Below are 23,172 nucleotides of genomic sequence, written 5' to 3' on the forward strand. Positions count from 1 at the left end.
GCGGTCAACATGATATATAGCTGCGGCCTTTCTAAGACTTAATTTTGGGTCATTCTGGAGGGCCTGAAGGGCAAGAATAATCTTAGCTTCATTTGGAGACTCTGGCATATTGGATTGTTGAGAAATATCTGATTGAAAAGTGATAGTGTAGGTTGAGGGATTTTTGGAGCACTCGCTTGTCTGGAGCACTCGCTTATCATGCACGTTATTTGTGTGTTCATGAAGGTACGTGAATGGGCCGGACTTTGTGAAGACAAAAAGGAAGTACCCAAGTGCAAGTTCTTCGGGAGGACTTGAGATTCGGAGACAGTCTACCTCCAGGTCGTTGTGTCTCATTGACTGGTCCGGAGAGTTACAATCGCTGAATGAGCTGTGGGACTCGGGGCTTGCTTTTGCGTTGACACATCTCTGGCGTTGTACTTTCCGTATGACGGCTGAGGTTTGGTCTTTGATCTTGACTGAGTGAACGTCTCGATATCCAAAACAGGAAATTTTCATCCGCATGCATGTTGAACAGGAGGGCTTTTTGAGATCACACTGTAGAGGGTTAGATGTTTAAGAAGAGAACATGCATACGGACCATACCTTTCTGCGCTTCTCTCGACAGGGTTCGCATGCTCGCGAAGGTTTGCCGGAGAAGACCATGATCAGATGACCGGTCTCTTATTGGCTCTTGAAAGCTCTTCGGGTTAGTCCACTCGGTAATTATGTCACTTGCTGTCAGGCCCTAGAGCTGTATGACGGATTCAATGGAGGGTGGATGGGATAGAAAAGGCGAATGTTTCGACGAAATATCGAAGTATTTGGTGATTCCTGGATCTGCTTGCTAGCGTCGAAATGCCCACCAGATTAGGATAAGCTCGTTGTTTGGCATAACATTAGGCCGTTCAGCGATAAGCACGGCTAGTCGGCACCTATCAGAGGCCAAATGCGCTGGAGGCCTTTCGCTAAGGCATTTGATCCTTGCGTCATCTCACCCCAAGGCTCTGCCGAGTGCCGGCAATTCTCTGTCGTTCAACCAAACAACGTCTACCATCTCCGTTTTATTCAAAGTCGAAGCAGCTTCATTCCATTGTCAATGCGTAGAAAGCGAAACCGGAGTCAATTATCTAAGCTAATGGGTCAAGTTCTTCAAAGTGGCGATGCACAATGGGCGGAGTATCAGTTAGTCCATTGCTGATCAGACACTCAGTTGTCAGTTGTGCCTGGTCTGATTCGCAAACACATCCTCGAGCCAATCAAGCGAAACCTGGTTCATCAGCACGTAACCACCGACCTGACAATGAAGTCCAGCTCCCGAAGTCGTCTCAAAGAGATGATACGTCGCCCGACTTCCAAGCTGCTCCGTCAACTCTTTCGCCTGCCCAGGGAAGAACATATCATTCTGACCGTCTCCTACAAAAACAGGCGCCTTGATCTTGTCCACGATGCCCTTCAAGGTGAACCCCTGGGATTTCTCCAGCAACGTGTAGGCCGAGTGAGTCTTGAATGACCACTCTCCCTGATCGATGCCCCATCGAAGAGTCGAAGGCATGCTCGCGTTGTTCTGAACCAGGGCGACCTCTTCGTCAACCTCCTTTTTCTTGCCAGCTTTAAATAGCTCAGTGATGTCCGGTCCAAATTGCTTGAACATTACTTGGCCGAAATCGAAGATCCCGTCGAGGGCGATCACTGCTGCTAGACGATGCTCAAAGGCTGCGGCACGAGGCGCAAGAATCCCGCCAAACGAGAATCCCATTAGCGCAAGCTTGCTGCCATCGACATCATTTCGAGAAAGCGCATAATCAACAATCGGTGTGACGACCCTTTCCCACTCAGGGATGAAGCCAAGGCTTTGGTACCGACGGACGGTTGGCTGTCCTGGTCCCTCATAGACGATAGCATTCATGCCTCGCTGTGTCAACGCCTCGCCCATGGTATGATACAGGTCTTCCATGGAGCCATCATATCCGTTGCCCAGGATGACAGTAGGGCGACGACCAGGCTTGTCCGTCTTGAAGAAGATAGCAGGGACAGTAAAGTTGTCAGCCTGTAGCTCAACGCGCTCGCCGGGAATGGGCAGGAGCTGCATTGCTTTGTCAAAGGCATCGGCCTGCTGCTTCCAAAGCGACATGATCCTAGGATCACTCCAGTTCCCATGCAGGAATGCATCAGCAGAGCGATAGTATGTCGCGGCCCTGAAGAACGCATTTCGCGCAGAAACAGGATGCTTCTTGCAGTCGATTGCTTTTGCTTGGTCGTGAACACGAGTCGCAAGGTCGTAGTACGCTTGATAGTAGCTTTCGAAGTCGCCCGTCTTGATCTGACTCGCCGCGACGAGGATCTCCCCGATATCCGCCCCTTGGTAGGGAGCTGTGGCCAAGGTGGCCATGACGTTGAAGTTGAGGTCAACGTCCGGGATTATTTGTAACATGGTGTCATTCTTGGAGCCGTGACTGCGGCGTAAGTTTATCTCTGATGGAAGGGCATTTGCAACAGCCTGTTGAACAGTAACATTAGTATATGTTGCATCTCCAATAAATACGGGACTTACCGATTGGAGAGATGTCAGAAAGACGAGGAGGGCGGCGTTACTCAACTTCATGTTGATAGTTTTCTGTGCTAGAATAGTGTAGAGGTGTTTGAATAACTCGTTTTGATGCAGCATGAAGGAAATCCGATTGTGCAGTGTCTCGGCCATTTTATACACATTCTTGATCCTTAAATATGAGCATTCACTTGGGGTACTTCAAGAGCTTTCTCTTCCCGTCACTATACGGGCATAGCGGCGTGGGGTGATCGACGACTGCGGACCGTCAGCTTACTAGCCGAAAGTCCCGCCATCTGAAAGCCTACCGTATCCGGCGCGTGTTTCGACGTAATATTCGGATTACCTAGCTCAGGTTGGCACTCGTTACGTCGATTCAGCACTGTGAACGGCTGAGATACCCGGTAAACATCATCGCCTCAGCACAGCCGTATGCTGAATACGCTGGGACAAATCAAACGAGTGACAGGATGCATCTCATGTAGGTCCTGCCTGGCAAGTGGGCTTCTCATCCAGGCACTTGATGTCGCCCGAATCATCAGCTATACAACAACACGCTCGGCAGCAGCCTGCCGCAATGTAACACCCTGTTGGCCATTGGTATTAGCTTATGCTGCATTGACAAGTCAAACTGTTGCTCACCCACGGGACGTCCAATGGGGTCTCCAGCCTTCTGGTACCTACAGTCCCAACATTCATGATAGAGCCAACACAATCAGGAACACGGGGGAAAGGGCATATTCCTCGATTTAGCAGCTGGAATCAGAAACAAGCTGTTTGCCGGTTTAGGGCGTGCTGGACGAGATTTGAATGACAAGAATAAGCTCACCATCAGGATGTTCTGAACAGACAGACCAACACAGCAAATAGCCTAGCGACACCATGATGTTTTGGAATGATTCTGCTAAGTTCGAAACAAGCTCTAATTGATGACTCTCTCGAGTCCAAAAGTGAAAAGACTCGCTAGAAAAGGTTTGTTACACAAGAGTGGTTCGCCTTGAATTCTTACTTCCATTATCTTGCTAAGTCTATTCTATTCAAACGTGCAATACACTTCAAAAAAACAACCTATAATGATTTCAACCTGATGCCCTTTGTTTCATTAACTTAATGCAATTGTCCAGTGCTTATAGGAGGCGCTGGCTTCACCACAAGCTAAAAGAATAGATCAGTAATCCCTTCGACATATCGTAGCCGCAATGGTTACTCACCCACTCAATGTCATTATATGACTTAAAGAGTCGTCCTATTCCTTTTCCCTTCCTTTCGCCTTTGTCTAACTTCTCCTGTGCGTCTTGGGCCTTCCTCTTGTTTGACCTTTTGTTAAGTGCTCGACCAGCCATGGCAAGAGGGTCTTGTCGTCCCATGTCTGATCTTTCTGGTAGGATATCATTCACAAAGGCAATTCGAGGTCCATAAGTGCTCAGTCTATCAACTGGTGACGAGGTGTATGGCACATCTCGTATTCCATGGGAGGAGATGCACAGTTCCGTATCAAGGTCTTGGGTCTTGATGATACTAGAGCTTCGTTAGCATGAGCTCCTTGACTGCAAGAAATACGTACCATATCTCGAGTCCATTGGGGGCAAATAGCTCCATATTGGCCTTTGATAAGGCCTTTGAAACTATCGATGCATGGCCGAACGCCGTAGCAAGACCAATGCCGGCTTGACCTGCCATGAGTCCGATACTGGCAACACCAGGCCTGGCGGATAGATTTGTCAATTTAAGAAGCCGTACCGATTGAACTAGGTAACTTACAGAAACCACCCGGCAATGTTGGCACCCTTTTGGAACAATTGTACCTCTGGGTTGGGTGTACGGGCGAGATTGATCTCATCCACGACTTGAAGGAATTGATCGCGTGAGATACCGTACCTACTGATTTCGGAGCTGTAACCACGTAGGAAGGGCTCTCCTGCTCCGAATGCAATCTGCGGGAGAATCAGAGGTCGGAACTCAGTGTTTTGGAAGGACGGTTGGCCGGAGAATCGTGTATCCGTAGACATGGTCTCAGGGGAAGAGAAACTATATGATGGATGTTGATAGACATTGCTTTGTGAAGGCATCTGGCTGCTTCTAGGTCGACTGCTCAAGGGTGCATCGTAAGCGTGCACTGAATATGAGGGCGGTTCGTCGTTATAGCGACATCCAGGCTGTTGCTGGCTGCTGAAGCCATCTCGAGTAGAGAAATTCTCTATCTCAGGCGATCGATCCTTCGACTTCTGGTTATGATTTTGTCTTGTGCGTGGCTGACCTCCTTGAGACGAGGATGGAAATGCATCATAAGGCGACAGATCTCGTCGTGTTGATGGCATTTGCCTTGAATTATAAGGAGACCTCTTTTTCTGACTACTCTCTGTTGCAGCGTCTACGGCTGAACCGATCGTGTCTCTTAGAATGCCCATGATGCGTTTGTGTTTGTAAGTGGTCTGGGAATTAGGAGTAAAATGAAGTATTCTGGTATCGCTGAGAAGATAGCCAAGACCAAGACTTAAATATACGTAAATGACGACTGAATATCATCAACATCTGTTGAAGTGCCAAAATCAGTAAGTCTATCGACATATTTTTGGTCGACTCATACACGCTTTCAACATTAGGGCTGAGCATTCAGAGGGTAAGCGTTGGACCAATGATCGGATTTGCCGATTACCGTGATGCTTATCTAGTAGCGTCGAAATGGCCACCGAATCGAGTAAGTCAGACGACGATTCGCAGCAGTCGACAGGCAACACAAAGGTAAAACGACTTTTATTCGCAAATAAGTTCCATAAAGTCTCAGGCCGACTCTAAATTTTGTCACTCGGCATTTGATCGTCAATCGAGGATGCACAGCCCTACGACAACCCTGGTAAGTAATGCTATTCACTTGAATGACTACATATCACCTCTTGCGCTTTCTGACTGTCGAACAAGTGGCGGCAGAGGCCTCTACTAAGTGGCCTGCTGCTTGTCCTGGGGGTTTGTCCAACTCTAGCCATATCTTGTGCCATTTCGGGGACATGCATGGAATTGGGTCCCTTCAAGAGGACGCGTTCGTTTCAACCAATAATGGACAGCATTGCAACTAGTGAACAACTCGTGAAGCGTGACGCGACCTTTTCGCGCCGCTACTTATCTTATCTTATCTTATCTTTCGAGGTCGCCCGGTTTACTAAGGAAGAAAAGTGCACACAAATATTTAACTTCACCAGTCGAACAAAGAATGGTCAAAGTGCTTTTGGCAGGGCATTCAGCCAATAGGTCGGAAGGCGGGAAGTGAATTTGCTTGAGGACTTGGCTGTCATCAGGATCCCCGTCAATCAATCTCTACATGTTCTGCTTCTGAGGCTATCGTTATCTTATCGTCTTATCGTGGTGTTGGACTTTGCAAGCAATAACTTACCCTGAACAACATTTGACATTTAATAATTCCCAACAAACCTTGCAATATAATGGTAAGTACGAAGAGGAAATTGTGATATTTACTCATATTGACTTTGAGTATCCGACGTGAAAAATGCTGACAGTTACCCAAGTCGTGCTTGTCCCTTAACAGATAATGCTAGTTACTGCGTCAAATTGAATCTTATCTGTTAGTGTCATAACACTTCCAGAACTCTGATTGACACAACCAACTTCGGTAAAAAAGAGTCGTTGCATGGCAACTAGAATGATGTGCGCCCATTTGGGTGACATATGCAAAAAGATCCGATATGTGATGCCCTGGCTCTTATAGAGTCTTTTTGATCTTTAAGTATAATCGTGTATTGCTGATGTTCTAGTTTCTCTTCAAAAGTTGTTACTCTATTCCACCGAATGGTCATTATAGCTACTTCAACTGTACAACGGACGGCTTTCAGAAGTCGGAACGATGAAGATGAAACTTTCACACTAGCCTTGTCATACTGTACCACAGATGTTTGGCTGCCGAATACTAAAACACTCTGATAGACGGCTTGGCACTACGCAGAGTAGCATGGTGAACGAGTCTACTGAGCAGCTCATGTGACAAACCTTCCGTTAACGGGACCTTTTTGGCCACAAAATTAAAGCCAGTACAAAGGTTTCAGTCTGGACCCTTGACCGAGCAAACGGTCTCACGGTCAAGCCACCAGTCATCAAAGTTCGAGTCCCAGGATCACCGCCCCGTGCATCCAGCCAAAGACGAGGGCATCGTCTCGGGAATACCTCTCAGGTCATTGACTCCTGTTGATTGGAAATCCAAAGTAGCGGAAAGCCGGCCTACCCAGACTCTGGGCGCCAAGGTCTTACCCCAGAGAGGCCCAGTGCATGCTTGCATGTTCCCAAGTCCTGCAAGCTCTTCCACACCATTACGAGAATAGGTCGTTGTATTTATACTCATTTGAGAAAAGCCACTTGGAGATCTACGCGGCTATGTCGGCAAGCCTTCGCTTGGCTGTAGCTAAGCTACTGCCGAGTAGCTGATGTTCTTGACATTGCTACGCTGCTGTTTAATGAGCTGGATGCTGCCTTTCACCAAAGCGCTTGATCATCAGAAGCATCACGAGACTTGCAATCACTAAAATGCCCATTGCCGTTTGAAGGTCTTTTGTTTGAAGTCCAAGACGCTGAGAAATGATAGTTAGACTGGAGACTGATACGAGATGAACGTGACTCTGAGTCAAGTCTCGAATGCTTCGGCAAGCACCGAGATTGTATAAATTTCGCTATTCCTGGCAAGTTCGAGATCAACCTGAGGCACAGTCGGACCAGAACTTTAACCCCAGGACCCAAGAGCCCAGTCACATCATGGAATGATAAGATAAGGTGCGGAATGGTAGCATGGCCGCCCAATAGAGATCTCCATGAGCCCCCAAAGACACAAATATGATGCTTAGGAATAGTCTATTCATACTCTAGAATCGGCCAAGTAGGCCAAGAGAGGCATCCTTGACGGGATATCGGCCCAGCCTCTGGGCGGCCTGGGCAGCCGTTGTTCTGGGTCAGTCATCAACCCTAACCCACGAAATGACCTCTTTTCGGTGCGGACCAGCCGCTGTCAGTCACGTTGTACGAAAAGCAGTATCCTCAGGTGAAAATTCGGAATGTCATCCCATCAAGCCGATCAACAGCGCGCAGTGGAAAACCGTTACCGCTGCTCGTCAAAGGCGCTGCCGCCTTGATCTGTCAAACGATTTCGGAGGCTAGCCTTGTTGAGCCCGGCAAGTTGGTCTTCGACTTCCGTCGATTTATTCGTTCATTGGTAAACATGCGGACCCATTCGGCACCTGTGACTGGAGAAGAAAAAAGCTTACCCCAGGATCATTGCGGAGGGTTACAATCCCGCTTTTTCCGCGTGTGTCTTTTCTTATTTGGGGATCAAAGTGCCATGGGGTCGGAGGAGTCGGGCCGTATAAGAGACTATTATTCGTGGAGAATTGGTCGTTTGGAATGCGGGGGAGTAAGCTTGTCTTGACCATGAACGCTCGTGAAATAAGCACCTCTTTGACCAACTTTATCGTGAGATCGAATGTCACGAAGATCAAGTCGATAAAGTTGTGGAGAAAGAGTTATCATCATCTGGGGCATGAGCCTTTGAGAATATTCGTAAATCTCGAAGGTAAACTCTAATGGCAATAAAGGACATGGCAGATTCCCCTAATCTCATCCTATTCATGGCAGTCTCGCGGTCTGGAACTTTTGTCCACCTTCAGCGGCAAGGATCTCGACCAATCACCCAACGGGAACCCGGGCCGGCCAACACAAAGAGTTCCTCCTTACCTTAAACAGAATAAGCACGAGGGGACAGTAATTTTGGCCTCCACGTCTAACCCGCATCCCTCTCCACGGGGAATCGTAAGAGCCACCTCGGCTGCCCGCAAAGTGAGCCGACTAGATTCCAGGGAAGACAGAGCTTGTTAAATGCAAGACGGACCATGGAGCCGACAGAAGCACGATCACTACTCATCGAGCGAGCGAGTGTTAAGCGCCGCTGGCACACCCGAATCGGGGCCCAGCGCACATGACTGCATTATCGGATAACGAATCAGACTCTTGGTGCGTCAATACCGAATTCTCGCTTCCCCATTCCACGTGAATTTCGCGTCCAGGGATAGGACTTGGCCGTTCTGGTCAGATCAGTCTAGGCCGTAAGAGTGTAGCACTCGATTCAGCTCTCGGAAGATTGACCGTCGATCCGTGGCCCTGGACGGACAGACTTACCAGCCCTTTCAGATCTTTGTGGGTTGTATCGGATCTGCAGACCGTGTTCCATTGTGTAGCAGTTGGTAGGCACACGGACGGACTGAATTTGCGATGCAGACGAACACCACCATCCCCAGCATCTCCAAATTTAATATATATTCCCTTGACCCATCTTGGATCCCAGAGACTTGTTTCCTGCTCAGACCCATCTCAATCATCAATCAACAAAACACCCAGAAAGATAATTCGCAGCGTCGGCGCTGAAACATCAACATGGGATCCGAATCCATCCACAGCGATAGGCATGATGAGAAGAACGTGCGTTTCTCTCCACTCAGCGACGCAATTGAGCAAGTACTGACTTCTTTTGGTAGCCGAAGCACGAGGTCGCCATCGTCAAGACGGCCATTGGTGACGAGGCCTTCCAACAGGCCTTGATCAAGGAGCCCCCGCCCAAGATCGCCGCTCCTATCCTCATCTTCGCCAGCATGGTCGCTTTCTGCTGTTCCACCGCCAACGGTTACGACGGTTCGCTTTTCGGAACTCTTCTCTCCAACGATGACTTTAAGACATTCTTCGATGTTGATAACAAGGGCATTGGTGCCGGTATGTCTCATAAAAGTCAATCTGCCCCATGACGCTTCGAAACTGACACAGTCTTTCTCCAGGTATCGTCACTTCCATGTACCAGATTGGTTCCGTCGTTGCTATCCCTGCCGTTGGCCCTGCTATTGATACCTGGGGACGTCGTGTCGGTATGACCATTGGTTCTTTCATCATCATCATCGGTGTCGTTATCCAGATCGCCTGTATCAAGACCGCTAGTGTCGATCAGTTCATGGCTGGCCGTTTCTTCCTCGGTTTCGGTGTCTCAATCGCCGCTGCTGCTGGCCCAACTTACGTCGTCGAGGTCTCTCACCCTGCCCACCGTGGTATCATCACCGGTCTTTACAACGTCATGTGGCCCGTTGGTGCTCTTGTTGCTAGCAGTGCTGCTCTCGGAGGTTGGACTTACAAGGGAACTAACACCTCTTGGATGATCTCTGTCTGTCTCCAGCTCATGTTCCCTTGCACCATCTTTTTCTGCGCCATGCTGCTCCCTGAGTCGCCTCGATGGCTGTACACCCGTGGACAGAAGGAACTTGCGACATCGAACCTTATCAAACTCCACGGCCATGGAAACCCCGACAGCGAATGGGTCAAGCTCCAGCTTCATGAGTACGAAGAACACCTTGAGATGGACGGTAGCGACAAGCGATGGTGGGACTACCGTGCTCTGTTCCGCAACAAGGCTTCCATCTACCGTCTCACCTGCAACTGTCTCGTCTCTCTCTTTGGCCAGTGGGCTGGCAACAGCATCGTCTCCTATTACCTCAGTGCTTTCCTCGACACTGCCGGTATCAAGGAGGGAAGGACACAGACTAAGGTTGCCCTAGGCATGAACGCCGTCCAGATTGTCTTCGCCGCTATCGGTGCTGGTTTTACTGACACTGTCGGTCGCCGCCCCATGCTTATCGTTGTCAACCTTGTTTGCGCTCTTTGCTGGGTCGGCGTCACTGTCCCTGCCTCTATCGCCAACATTACCGATCTCGACGACAAGGCCCAAACCGACGCTGTCACTCCCCCTGTCAGCAAGGCTATTCTGGCCTGGGTCTACCTCTTCCAGATCTTCTACTCTGTTGGCTGGACTCCTCTCCAGGCCCTCTACCCCGTCGAGGTCCTCAGCTACGAGATCCGAGCCAAGGGTATGGCTTTCAGCTCTCTCTTCACCAACGCCGCCATGCTTGTCATGCAGTTCGGTATTCCCGTCGCTCTGAAGAACATCGCGTGGAAGACTTACATTGTTTTCTGCATCTGGTGTGTTTGCCAGTCCATCATCCTCTACTTCCTCGTCCCTGAGACCAAGAACCGCACCCTGGAGGAGCTTGACCACATCTTCTCCTCTGACAGCCCCGTCAAGACCTCCACCCAGAAGAAGCTCTTCGAGGCTGATTCCCATGCCAACATTGTTCACATCGAGCCTGCCGTTGCGGATCCCAGCAAGGTTTAGATGTTAGACAATCATTCTTTTCGACAACCAATGTTGTCATTTGCAAGCGATCGCAGTCCTTTTGCAGCAGTTGAAGTTCAGATTGATGGAGTAGGATATGAGTAGGGTTGTCAATCAGATGTATGCTCCGATTAATTAGTTCTAATAAATTCGATTGGAGCAGTATGTTTTGGGCTTCGGATACACTCGGAATGCCTTCCTTATTGTTTTGTGATCAAGACAGCCTTAACAGTGATGTCGGTAGCGGCCTAGTGAGAAGATCCTCAAGGTGGCTAGTGAAGTGCTAGAGTATATGGACTGCCACTGGAAAGGATTAATTACAGAATGTCAAGCCGGGAGCAGGCGTCCGTTCCATATGAGGTAAAAAGTGTTTGCGAATAATGTGCTCGTGATTTCACAATACGTGTCTTGTCAGATTCGACATTGCGATAGCTTCGAGTAGTCAACGTAGATACTTGTGGCTGAGTGCTTAGACCAGCAGCGAGAACTTAGCAAGGGAGGTATGGTACAGTGTCGGAAGAAAGGAATTTGAAATAGACCTCAGAGTGACAGTTGAGGGCATAGGAAAGATCAAGAAGGGGACAATGGCGAAGGGTGCAGAATGCAGGACAAGGCAACTGTCATAATCATGTTATTATAACCGAGCATCAGGGTTCTGCTCAGCTATGGCAGCCCCACCGGATAATTACAGGATAAATGCGCTGTGTGTGTCAAAGTCCAGATGCAGGTTTAGGCAATACCTTAGCCTAGAGCTTTAGCTGAACCAACATGCATTTATCTTTACACGCATGGTCAGATGACCTGATATCAGAACCAACAACCAACAACCAACAAAAAAACATCAGGTCATAGAAAGTCTTCGAGCTCACGTTTGTTCAAATCCGATTTCGTCGCCTAGCGCCAATATTCCACTTGCTTCGTAAGCATAAAAAGCTCAATTTGCAAGGGGAAAGGACAGACCCTGATCATATTTTGAGCACCTAGTTACTCCCCCTACATTAACATCGACTAGTAAATGGACTTCCACCCCTTTTTGGAGCCAGTCATGACACTGCCTTGAGGCTTCCCTCTTTATTGCAGAGGATAGAGACTGGAATTTGGTGAAGAGTGGGCATATGGGAAGAAAATTTATTTTGAATCCGTCACATTGACCAGAGCAGTGTAATAATGTATGGATACCTGCACATCATGTTCAATGTCACCGCAGTGGTTACTCATCTGGCCTATGACCTGATACCGTGCCGCAAAGACTGGGTCGAGAACAAGGAATTTGTTCGGGTTTGTGCCGATATTCCGAGTAATCCAGTCAGGACTCCTAAGTGTGCTCACATTTTATGGCGTGCACCAGGGCCAACATCATGAGATGTATGATTTGTATCCTATCAAGGAGGTTGCCGATATCCCAAAAGGATACAGTACATGTGAGGGATTTACTCGACAAACATGATTTCGGGCTGTTCTTGAATGCTTAGTTAGCTCAAGCACAGAGAGGCTTTTCATATAAAGTCAGTGATTCCTCCGTGTATTCTTCATGGATCCTAAGCTACCTACACAATTCTCTGAGATCTATATACTCTTACAACGTTCTGAAACATTTTAAACCTATCTGTAAGCAAACTCATACTACGTTCTGTATACTACTAATCATTTTCGACAGTGTCTTATAGCCACAATGAAGATCACTCTCCCAACTGCAGCATTCGCACTCTCCTTGCTAGGCGCCGCTGATGGAGCTCGCATTGAGACCTACGTTACAACTGGGGCGTCGCCTATTCGTGTTTATTCGTCTGTCTACATTGGCGATGACGGCCAGCATTACAGCCTCGGTGCTTTCGATGACGGTTGTAGGAAGACTAAGTATGATTGGATCAAGCAAATTTGTATCGACTCGGACAGAGAAAGGGCGCATGTTGTTTACTCTGGTGGCACAAGGAAATGCTTCAAACTGACAAAGCAGTCATCTAAGTCCTGCGGTGGCCCTTCGGGCTGTTGGCAGAATGTCTGTCAGACGTGTTGGACGTATGTCTACACTTCAACCAAGTGTACTTGGTGAAATAGAAGCGCAGCTTTTGGAGGATCAGTATATGTTCTCCATGACCTTTTGGGGTAAACTAAGGGTTACAACTTCTCGTTCGACTGATAATACTCGTTATCCATCTTCTTCATTATATCAATGCAAACAGTATCCGATATAGTAAAATTTCAGTATGCCTTTCTTTTTCCACAGCCTTTGAACCTTGCAAACCGTTCATAGACCAGACCGCCATTCTCATGACGAATATGTGACCAGGTTCTGTGTGATGGTAATAGACTCTCAACCACTAGTCTTGACTATAGATAGCAAATCACATATTATGCTGTCTCTCCAGTTTTCCTGCAACAAGACAAAGGAGATTACGGAGACTGTTCCAGGTATCTCTAGGCTCAAGAAGTGACACATGAGTCCGAATTATGATATAGTAATAGAAATGGCAGGTATATTTGTCTATCAGTAGTATTGACCCAACTACTCAAATATGTGCTTTGAATGATAGATGGCCTCGAGTCAAACGCATTTGGACTCAACCACGACCGCTTAGTTTTAGGTTTCCCCCCTGATCTACATGTAGGAAGCATCATAGAAGCCCTTGGAAGCGTAGTTTCCAGAGAGGACGGTGGAGATAGAAACCGCGGAGGAGAGCTTCGTGGCGAAAGAGGCACGCTGACCTTGAGAACCAGCACCGGTGTTTCCATACTCTCCAAACAGTACATGGGCAGTGTTCTCCTCACCAGTGTTCCAGATAGACCAGCCCTTGGAGTTGATGACAGAGCTCATGTTAGTCTTCTGAAAGACAACACGCGCATACTGGCGCCAAGGTCGACCAAGGTAGTATGTGCCGTTGGCGACGGCGTTGCCGGCAGCTGCGGCAACGTTGCAGTTGTTGAAGACGTAGTAAGACATGTTGGAGTCAGAGTCACGGCCATTGGCTGTTTGGAGTTAGTAATTGTGCTTGATACTTGATAAGGATTAGCATACCAGTGATGTAGCCAACTGAGGCGGCGACAACTCGAAGGTCAATCTTCTCGAACCAGGCAGAAGCAGTTTGGCCAAAAATGAAGTCGGTAGCGCCCTGAATAAGGCATTTGGAGTACAGCTGGTAGCCCTGCTGGGCAAGAAGGGTATCCTGAAATCCAGTGAGAGCGACACCGCTACGGCTAGTTAGTAATGATCATGATCGAGTTGTCAGTTGACTGACTAGTATCCGCTGTCGGCATAGGCGCTCAAAGCAACAGCTTGGCTACCCTTTCCATAAGTGTTGGCAACATTGACGTTGTAGAGCTTGAAATTGGCAGCCTTGACACGGAGGGTAGCAGTGCCGTCGTTGTTCAGACCATCAGCCTGGCTCTTCTTGGCTGTGATGGTGACCTTGTTGCCGCTATATCCGCTAGTGTCGGTAGTGTAGCCGTAGATAGACAGTTGAGCGCTGCGACTAGGAACAAGGACCTGCTCGTTGTAGGTACCCTGGTCAATGAAGATGCACTGCTTTCCGGATGCCGTGGTCGAGAGAGAGTCGACTGCAGCCTGAACAGTACCGAATTGTCCGCTTCCAGGTGACTTCTTGACAGTTATACATCCGGAGGGGGCAGTTGTTCGACTAGCAGCGAATGCCGCTGTGACGAAACTCAATGTTGTAAGGAACTTCATGGTGATGTATGTAGATCAGGATAACCGAAACAAGCCAATGATGAGAAACAGAACCGCCGGGAAAATGTCAGTGTCAAGAGTCTGAGTATTTATGTAGCATTTTTAAACTTCATCTCTTTGTAAATCATCATATAACTCCAACTCTATACTCCAGACACAGCTCAAGGGAGTTTCTTGTGATTGGTGGAGAATAGTTTGTTCATTAAAAATACGAGGCCCCTGCTCCAGAATCATCCGGTTTGTCCGGAGCGTAAGCTTCCGATATTGGTTTCAGCCGTTTCAAGTCGATTGCCATGCCCCCAAAGTGACTAACTCTAATGAGTGTAGCAGCCCATTTCGATCGGATTGTGGCCAGATCTAGATGCAGTTTGAGCTGCTTCGTTTGGTGGATTAATCGTTTGCCATGTTTTCATCCCGCAGATGAGAAAATCCGGGGTACACGCGTTTCACGCACTTGCAAAGCCCTTCATTTCCTCCACTAGCTAGCTAGTGGACACTTGCAAATGAAGGCCAGGGTCCACGCTCAAAGTCAAAATCAAGTGCCGTTTATGTTGCATTGAACACAATTGATGACCAAGGATAATGAGACGAAACTCAAATAAAAACGTAACACAAAGCATGCACGCCCGCGGGCCGAAGTGAAATGTTGACAGAGAAGTAAGTGAATTGATCTCTGGACACAGAGTCTCAAGTAGACTATGGATACATGTAATCGCTCCCAACAGCCCAGGACCGCCATCCAGTCGTCGATATTACATACGTGTCTATCGTGCACTATTTTAGGCCGAGTATGCGGCAACACCCATAAAACCATAAGATCATCAAAAGATAAGAATGTTAAGCATCCACTGCACAGAAACAGACATCCCACTGAGAAAGTAAGAAGGTAAGGCGCGGGTGCCCCAGAGCAACGGAGTGGAAATAGAAGAACGAAGCGAAGATCATGCGGCTACATAGTCGCTAATCGTTTCTGTGGGAATGTCAGTGGGGGTTGATGCGGATAGGACGGGAGTACTAACAGAGGAGAGCAATAGCACCCATGGCAAGGAGAGCCAGGACGGGGCGGACACGCTCACCGCCGGAAACGATGACAACATCATCACCAGAAGGCTTGCCACCCTTCTTGCAAACGGTGGGCTCAACATAGGGAGTGACGTCCCAAGGGTTGAAGCCGAGGCAGGTGGTGTAGGCAGTCTTGCAGGTCTCAATGATGGCACCGGAAGCGTCGCAGCAGGCCTTGTAGACAGTGGTGCACTCAACAGCGCACTCCTCATCGGAGCCAGACTTGCTGGAGCTGTCGGACTTAGAGCCAGAGGTCTTGGAGGAGTCATCGGACTTGCTGGAGCTGGAGCTGGAGCCACCGTTGTTGTTTCCCTTGGAGCCGGAGTCCTCTCCGTGCTTGCAGACAGTAGGCTTGACGAAGGGGGTAACGTCCCAGGGGTTGTAGCCAAGGCAGACGACGTACTCCTTCTTGCAGACCTCGATGTCGTGACCGTCAATGGAGCAGCACTCATCGTAGACAGTGGTGCACTGGACACAGCACTCCTCCTCGGAGCTGGAGCTGGAGCTAGAGCTGGAACCGCCGTTGTTGTTTCCCTTGGAACCAGAGTCCTCGCCGTGCTTGCAGACAGTAGGCTTGACGAAGGGGGTAACATCCCAAGGGTTGTAGCCGAGGCAGACGGTGTACTTCTCCTTGCAGATAGCAATATCGGCACCAGGGACGGCACAGCACTCATCATAGACAGTAGTGCACTGGACGCAGCACTCCTCAACGGTAACCTCAACCTCCTTGTGGCCGTAGTCGGTCTTGCCAGAGTCTCCGTGCTTGCAGACAGTAGGCTTCTCCCAAGGGACAACAATGAAGGGGTTGTATCCAAGGCAGATGGTGTACTCCTTCTTGCAAACCTCAATATCAGAGCCGGGGATCTTGCAGCACTCGTCATAGACAGTAGTGCACTCAATGCAGCATTGCTCAACATCGACCTCGACATCGGAGTGCTCGTAGGACTTGTCGTACTTGGAGTTGTAGTAAGATTCGCCGTGCTTGGACTCATACTCCTTATAGTAAGACTCCTCGTGCTTGCAGACAGAAGGCACCTCCCAGGGGACGACGATGAAGGGGTTGTATCCGAGGCAGACAGTGTACTTCTCCTTGCAGATAGCGATATCAGCACCGGGAACAGCGCAGCACTCATCGTAGATGGTGGTGCACTCAAGGCAGCAGTATTCGGGAGTGTAGTAACCAGAGTGGTAGCCAGAGTGGTAAGAAGAGGTGGAGTAAGAAGAAGAAGAGTAATAGTAGCCGTACTTCTCCTCGAAGTAAGAGCTGGTGTACTTGGACTCGTACTCAATGTAGTAGCTCTTGTCGTGCTTGCAGCTGGTGGGCTTGACGAAGACAGACTCGTAGGGGTTGTAGCCGAGACAGATGGTGTACTGGTTCTTACAGACCTGGATGTCGGAGCCCTCAATGCTGCAACAGTCCTCATACACGGTGGTACACTCGATGCTGCAGATCTCGGGGGTGAAGCAGGTTCCAGTGCCGCACTCACACTTGCCAGGGACGGGAGACTTGGTGGGTCTGGCCATGGTGGTCATGGTGGTGGTGAAAGTGACGGGCAGCTGGGAGGTGACCGAGGTAGGGACGTTCATGCCACCAGAGGTGGAGAAGTCGGTGGTAGAAGGTCCAGGAGTAGTCGTCTGGGCGAGGCCAGTCGAGCTCAAGGCCACGGTCAAAAGACCAGACAAGCCGAGGGAGTATCTCATCTTGGGCGATGTATATCAGAAGAAAAGAGAGTGATTAAGTTGGATGTAAAACAGAAAACAAAAAGAGTGAATGTGAAAATGGGTTAGTAAAGAGTGGCAGACGCAACCGGCTGTGAACGAGTGATGCTGGCTGAGCTGAAGAAGTTGATTTGGAGAGATGTCTACAGCCTTCTTATACTCAAAAGTTCACGCGAGAGCTTCCCTCGGAAACAATCAGATTAGTTTCGTTTAGGGCCACGATGGATCAGTCCGGAATCTGGGGTAGAGCCGCTGGAATTGGGGAAATTCGATATTTCCCCAGATTAGAGTGCCAGCCTGCCAAAGGCATCAAAGTTCAAGGTTCAAGGGGTCAAAGATTTACCTCACGCAAGACATGTCCCTTGAGAATGTTTCAGATGCATATTTGATAGGTTTCATCAGATGACCTCGTATTTGAGCGAAGAATGCTGCAATGCCAAGAAGGTATTGAAGGGGGTCATGTTATTGCCGGCTTGGCAAATAGAAGTTTTGGTGTTGGCCTGAACCACATATTCCATACACAATATCATGCCCAGACTTTCTCCTTCAACTCTTTCTTGGCCCAAAAATCTCCGAAAAGGTTCCGTCGTTACAACTGATTTACAGTCGGGGACAAATGTCGGCTCATGAGCTGAAGGGATAGTGAACACAATGTCTCGGACCATCGGTTTAGTCACAGCCGTCCCTCCACAATTGCCCAATCACGGCTTTTGAACCATTAAAACCTCATTTCTGGGGTGGAATCTGACTTGCCGACGGCCGATGCCCAGCCTGCTTGGCTCGCCGGCTGAAGCAATCCAGCGTATAAGCTTTCTTTAAGCTTGAACCAAGATTCCTGGACCCCCTTTCATATAGGCAAGGACCACGATAGGGCGGAGTGAGACCCAGCCATCTAATTCCAATATCAGTCGACTTTGAGATTTCTGTTTCTTTGCGAGAACGGGGTCGTCAAAGCGTGTTTAATTTTTGGGAGAAATCGACTGAACCAGAAGCTCAAGACCTTGGAAAACTGAAAGACAACGCGCCCAAATTCATCAAAGGTACCATATTAATCATAATATCAGGTTTCTAGACTGTCGACTGCCAGCCGACGTCCGGAACTCGCGGGGAAATTTGTGGCACTAGATTCATATCAAAAGGTCTCAGGTGATCCTTGAGAATGTCTCACCACCGCCCGAGTCTCGTAAATAAACAACTATGCATTTTTTTAACCTTGTATACCTTATCCGTCTAGCTTTGCATGCCAGCCTTAACGCAGAAATAACACGTCGCGCCACTGGTTAGACGAGACGACAGATGCACCGGACCGGGTCGGAGAAATGAGCATGAGTCGGAACATCGCGATCGGGACCATCGGGTGACCAATTAATAGGGGGAGCGGAATGAACGCTATTGTTTCGGTTTGTGTTTTGGTATGATTAGGGTAGTATTGAGTCTGGGGTCATGAGTGTTGAGGCCAGTTGTAGATCCACATCCCATTCTGATAATCGCTTGCCGAACATGAGGTTGTAGAGGACATAGCGAACAAGATGGTTCAGCTCAAGTCGTTCAAGTCCGCCAGCGTCTTCAACCATCTTCATGGCGCCCAATACATGCTTTGCAGCGACAAGATGATCTCCACAAGTAATCTACATGGTCAGCATGTCAAGTTAACTATCTCTGCCCTATCGATGAACTCACCTCATCAAGGGCGAGAACTGTGGTCATTGCAACTGCATTCCGACGCGACGGAAGACTCCGCGACCAAAGCCCCTTCCGAAGGCTCTGTAAGTAGTATTGCTTGTACTGAATGGCCAACAATGTGTACTCATCGCGGAGCTCAACTTCAGCCAAGTATCGACATGCTGCAAGCAGACAGCCTCGTAGAAGAACCGGATCAGTAGAAACGAAGAAGATCCAGTTGCTTCTGATCTCGGCTGCTTGTTCTGCAATGTCCAAGATTATAGGGCAATGTGCAATTTGGGAGGGCAAGACAGTTTGAAGATCTACGCGGGGCTGGTTAGAAGAAGCTACCCTACACCAATTATGCCAAACTCACATTGACTAAAGATGGAGTGCTCAAATGTCGAGAGCGATTTAATAAAATAAATTATGTTACTTGGCTGGAAATCGCCAGGTAACGTGAAAGGCACAGATGATAATTTTTGTAGTTTGCTGGTCGATGGGAGGGTGAGTCCCATGAGCAGATTGTTTGGTTCATCATGGTTTTTTGTACTTTGTTGTCCCTTTTGGTCATTGTACTCAGCTATTTTCTGTTTCCGTGTCCGTGCATGGGCGACGCGAGCTGCGTGAGAGTGAGCCTTCCGCGTCGTCTTGGCTGAAGCACGCTGCCCAGGATTGGTCACAGTAATGAATTGCATGCTGAGAGAGATTGACGCATGTAGTTAAAAAATCGATATCTAATATCACTGTCTGCCACGATTAGAGATGCTTTTGAGCAATGTATTTGATGACGATGCTTAATAATTCACAATTTCATGCCAAGAAGTGCTCCTACTCTATTGAGCCTAGTCTAATCAAACTAACTACATATGGTAAGAGACCTCATCACCAGCCTCTTCGTACACGGCGTTAAGAGCAGCAGCAACTTCTTCAGGCAGCGGCCCCTCCTCAACCGTATCAACATTACTCTCCAGCTGTTGGGGACTAGATGCACCGATGATTAGTCCGTCCCCATATTTCTTGTTGAGAATGCTATGATGCGCTGTCCATCTGAGGGCTGCAGCATGCCCTGCAATGTTATGCTTGGCGAACACTTGAATGGCCTTGTCGACAGCCCCAAGAACCGATGGCTTGATGTAGAGCGAATTAGTGATACTTCCTGATTTATGCTACCGTATGTCAGTCATGTATTTGGAAGAAAAACTGTCCAGAAGTTCTGCTCACTGCCGGGTCAAATCGTCCATTTGGAACAGGATTTTTGTGACTTCCCGAAAAGAGGCCCCCAGCAGCAGGACTATAGGCATAAAATGCCATGCCATTCTTTCGAAGAATAGGAAACAGCTCTTTCTCGCCGGCGCGAACAAGTGCGTTATAGTGACCCTGATAGATAACAGGCTTGACAAAACCTCTCTTTTCACAAATATTGATCACCTCTTGAACTTCATCGGCTCGGAAGTTGGAGATACCCCAAGTTTTGATCTTGCCATCTTTATGGGCCGTGTTGAGAGCTTCAAGAGCTGGCTCAATCGGGTTACTGCGATCAGGTACGTGAAGATAATAGACATTGATCTGGTTGATCTTCAGAAGCTTGAGTGAGTTGCCGATATCATGAGTAATGTTCTCCTTGGTATGGCCCTTCATGAAATCTGCTTTGGTGTCGATACTGAACCGCTCGCCTGCGTTGACGGCACCGAGGCGAGGCTCAGAGCTATAAGGAGCCTGGGGCGAATAGACTGCAGCTGTGTCGAGCTGAGTATAGCCTCGTCTGGCGAAGGCGTTGATGAAGGCATTTACTTCATCTGGAGTATCATAGCGAGCCCAAGGGTCAGCTTCTTTGTCTCCGACCTGCATGAGTATCTGATCAGTTTTGATTCAAGCAAATACGTCTAACTACTCACGTTTGCAGCTCCAAGAATCAACTTGAGAGGTGATTTTCTAGCGGAAGTCATGATGTTGTGCTTTAGCAGTGAAGGTGAGTATAAGTGATAAGATGTGAATGACTGAATGAAGAACTCAGACTATCATGGTAAACACGTTGGATTTATATACTGCTCGAAAGCAAATATGTTGTACAAGACTTCATTTTCGTAAATCTGCCAAGGAGTGCTGTTGCCAATTACGGAAAGCGTCAGAGCGATCTTCTGGAGGCTTGATTCGTCCGAGTTGACTACGCCAAGACATGCAGTTTCCTATTGGGGAATGTGCTGAAGCCTCATGTCTAACACTTAGCTTCCATATGACGGAGGAAACCCTTTAAGATGCATTTGTAATGCGGAATTTGAGCAGATTGCATTACAAATCACCCTGTGAGCGCAGATATACTGGACTTAAGGTTGTAAAATGCATTTGTTGTGTCACTATCTAGCACTCGGGTCTGAAATGACACTAAGCTACATAGTTGGCCTCCATCCAGCCACCATCAACGTATATCTCCTGCTTTGTCATGAACCTACTCTCATCTCCCAGTAAGAAAGCAATGGAGGCAGCAATCTCCTCCGGCTTGGAGTAGCGCTTGATGATTGACGTCAAGTGATCTCCCTCCGTCATCGTCCATGTACCTGCACCGTTGGGCAAGTGTAGAGGCTGACGGATCATATCGGTATCAATACATCCTCTGCCATATATGTCAGTGCGGTTAGAGTCTCATGGGAGATTACTCACGGGCATAGAAGGTTGACTCTGATGGGGTTCTTGGGGTACTTGGCACCACCTTCATATGCAGCTGATTGACTCAAACCGCGGGTGGCGTTCTTTGACGCCGCGTATGCTCCCATATTTCCAGAAGCATACTTGACCTGTTGACTGCCGCAGTTGACGATGCTGCCTCCGGGTTTCATGTTCTTCATCTCGTACTTGATACTGTTGAAGGTGCCGATGACATTCACATCCAGAACTTCCTTCAACTCCTCGAGATCAAGGTCTTCAATAGGATGAATACTTTTGTTCATCTTGGCTACCAACTGAGTAAGCATGAGTTCCTCACAAGGTATCAGGAGCTAATCATCCCACCTGCAACATTTGCAGCACCGTCCAGCTCTCCCCACTTGGCAACAGTCCCTTCAATCCATGCTTTGACATCATCAGGGTTCCTGACATCTGTGGGAAAATAGATGACCCGACCCTTGACATCAGGGATATCCTGCTCGATACCAGCAACAGCTTTCTTCAGATTTTCCTCCGAAGTAGCAGCCATGGAAACCTTAGCTCCACGTACCAAAAGGTAGCGCGAGAGGGCCAGGCCTGTCCCGCGACTAGCGCCAGAGACAACGATGACCTTGTCTTGGAAAGGGTACGGGTTTGCCATTCTTAGAATCGTAAAAAGAAAAACTGATATTAGAAATGCAACATGTGAGAGAATGGAGTATCGGCTGCCGCTGTTTACTGGGTAGACTATATAGGGGACTCCATATGCTTCTCAAGCAAGCCAAGTGCCAAGCTTTGAGTCGTCCTGGAGGGGGATTGAGTGATAATTACACAACGACCAGGAGCAGAAGAAGCTGCCAATATCTTGGTATGGAGCACTTAAAATGGAGCTTTTTGAGTCGTGGGAGATGGTCAACAGGGAAGATACTGAGTCGTTGCGTTATCTCTTTCCCCGAGGGAATATCGCGCCCAATAGGACGGAAGCGATCATCACGTAGTGTTGCATCGTCTAACGATCCCATAACAAAACCGTTTCGAAAATGAGGGCTGCCTTGGTACTGGCTGACTGGGCCTTGATCCCTACAACAGGACCGGTTGAGTTACATTGTGTAGGCGAGAAATCTGAGCATTACAGGGAATGGCTCGAAGGATTGAACAGCTCATGCACCCTGACCAATCCCAGTTCTGCATGACGTGGGTCTGCAAGAGGGGAAAACAAAGCTGTTAACCTCTCATTTCTTTTTCCTCTTAGGTTGTATTAAAGGCGCCAAACGAAACCTGTACGAGAATTTTGTGACCGTCAGCGTTGACGGGAGGGAACAGTCTGCCTAGCCTCCAGCGGTCCGGTCCGTGGCTCTCATTTCTAGTGCTGCCTCTGAGGACTTTAGCAACGGATTGAAAATAAGATTTGTGGGCTGACGTGGATCTCCTGACAAGGATCAGATCCTTATTCCAGGACGTGGAGACTGTTGTTTTGTCTTTTCACATGATTTCATAGGGAAGATATAGGGGCTAAGAGAGGTCCTCCCCGTCAAATGAGGGAAGAGGAAGAAGGTCAGACCACTAAACGGTGAATGCGACAAAAGAAAGCAAAAGTGACATATCGCCAAACACTGTGGGACTGCAGAAGCTGAGTATTTGAGACGAGAGGTCGCTTATGAGAAGGAGGGGGAA

General features: G+C 48.5%; 10 protein-coding genes across 10 annotated transcripts; 2 read left to right on the forward strand and 8 right to left on the reverse strand.

Moving 5' to 3' along the window:
• Nucleotides 1-1,195: 1,195 nt before the first annotated feature.
• On the reverse strand, nucleotides 1,196-2,584 carry FMAN_14783 (uncharacterized protein; the record flags this gene model as incomplete). Its single annotated transcript, XM_041822918.1, has 2 exons — nucleotides 1,196-2,479; nucleotides 2,534-2,584. The coding sequence occupies 2 exons, from the start codon at nucleotides 2,582-2,584 to the stop codon at nucleotides 1,196-1,198; spliced, it is 1,335 nt and encodes a 444-aa protein (XP_041688551.1).
• A 1,050-nt stretch (nucleotides 2,585-3,634) lies between these two features.
• FMAN_14782 (uncharacterized protein) lies at nucleotides 3,635-4,935 on the reverse strand (the record flags this gene model as incomplete). Its single annotated transcript, XM_041822919.1, has 4 exons — nucleotides 3,635-3,682; nucleotides 3,739-4,045; nucleotides 4,092-4,232; nucleotides 4,289-4,935. The coding sequence occupies 4 exons, from the start codon at nucleotides 4,933-4,935 to the stop codon at nucleotides 3,635-3,637; spliced, it is 1,143 nt and encodes a 380-aa protein (XP_041688552.1).
• Nucleotides 4,936-8,015: 3,080 nt separating this feature from the next.
• On the reverse strand, nucleotides 8,016-8,747 carry FMAN_14781 (uncharacterized protein; the record flags this gene model as incomplete). Its single annotated transcript, XM_041822920.1, has 4 exons — nucleotides 8,016-8,181; nucleotides 8,255-8,365; nucleotides 8,475-8,601; nucleotides 8,696-8,747. 4 exons carry the CDS (start codon nucleotides 8,745-8,747, stop codon nucleotides 8,016-8,018), a joined length of 456 nt encoding a protein of 151 aa, XP_041688553.1.
• Nucleotides 8,748-8,950: 203 nt separating this feature from the next.
• On the forward strand, nucleotides 8,951-10,727 carry FMAN_14780 (uncharacterized protein; the record flags this gene model as incomplete). Its single annotated transcript, XM_041822921.1, has 3 exons — nucleotides 8,951-8,995; nucleotides 9,052-9,283; nucleotides 9,346-10,727. The coding sequence occupies 3 exons, from the start codon at nucleotides 8,951-8,953 to the stop codon at nucleotides 10,725-10,727; spliced, it is 1,659 nt and encodes a 552-aa protein (XP_041688554.1).
• Nucleotides 10,728-12,399: 1,672 nt separating this feature from the next.
• On the forward strand, nucleotides 12,400-12,780 carry FMAN_14779 (uncharacterized protein; the record flags this gene model as incomplete). Its single annotated transcript, XM_041822923.1, has 1 exon — nucleotides 12,400-12,780. The coding sequence occupies one exon, from the start codon at nucleotides 12,400-12,402 to the stop codon at nucleotides 12,778-12,780; it is 381 nt and encodes a 126-aa protein (XP_041688555.1).
• A 546-nt stretch (nucleotides 12,781-13,326) lies between these two features.
• FMAN_14778 (putative pectinesterase precursor) lies at nucleotides 13,327-14,412 on the reverse strand (the record flags this gene model as incomplete). Its single annotated transcript, XM_041822924.1, has 3 exons — nucleotides 13,327-13,694; nucleotides 13,744-13,916; nucleotides 13,964-14,412. The coding sequence occupies 3 exons, from the start codon at nucleotides 14,410-14,412 to the stop codon at nucleotides 13,327-13,329; spliced, it is 990 nt and encodes a 329-aa protein (XP_041688556.1).
• A 949-nt stretch (nucleotides 14,413-15,361) lies between these two features.
• FMAN_14777 (uncharacterized protein) lies at nucleotides 15,362-17,175 on the reverse strand (the record flags this gene model as incomplete). The annotated part of the gene is made up of 2 exons (XM_041822925.1): nucleotides 15,362-15,372; nucleotides 15,432-17,175. 2 exons carry the CDS (start codon nucleotides 17,173-17,175, stop codon nucleotides 15,362-15,364), a joined length of 1,755 nt encoding a protein of 584 aa, XP_041688557.1.
• A 1,436-nt stretch (nucleotides 17,176-18,611) lies between these two features.
• Nucleotides 18,612-19,553, reverse strand: FMAN_14776 (uncharacterized protein; the record flags this gene model as incomplete). Its single annotated transcript, XM_041822926.1, has 3 exons — nucleotides 18,612-18,821; nucleotides 18,874-19,178; nucleotides 19,232-19,553. The coding sequence occupies 3 exons, from the start codon at nucleotides 19,551-19,553 to the stop codon at nucleotides 18,612-18,614; spliced, it is 837 nt and encodes a 278-aa protein (XP_041688558.1).
• Nucleotides 19,554-19,718: 165 nt separating this feature from the next.
• On the reverse strand, nucleotides 19,719-20,804 carry FMAN_14775 (uncharacterized protein; the record flags this gene model as incomplete). Its single annotated transcript, XM_041822927.1, has 3 exons — nucleotides 19,719-20,024; nucleotides 20,080-20,700; nucleotides 20,754-20,804. 3 exons carry the CDS (start codon nucleotides 20,802-20,804, stop codon nucleotides 19,719-19,721), a joined length of 978 nt encoding a protein of 325 aa, XP_041688559.1.
• Nucleotides 20,805-21,240: 436 nt separating this feature from the next.
• FMAN_14774 (uncharacterized protein) lies at nucleotides 21,241-22,159 on the reverse strand (the record flags this gene model as incomplete). Its single annotated transcript, XM_041822928.1, has 3 exons — nucleotides 21,241-21,469; nucleotides 21,517-21,808; nucleotides 21,865-22,159. The coding sequence occupies 3 exons, from the start codon at nucleotides 22,157-22,159 to the stop codon at nucleotides 21,241-21,243; spliced, it is 816 nt and encodes a 271-aa protein (XP_041688560.1).
• Nucleotides 22,160-23,172: the final 1,013 nt, after the last annotated feature.

The sequence above is a fragment of the Fusarium mangiferae genome (assembly GCF_900044065.1).
Source record: "Fusarium mangiferae strain MRC7560 genome assembly, contig: FMAN_scaffold014, whole genome shotgun sequence".
NCBI classification, from domain to species: Eukaryota; Fungi; Ascomycota; class Sordariomycetes; order Hypocreales; family Nectriaceae; genus Fusarium; species Fusarium mangiferae.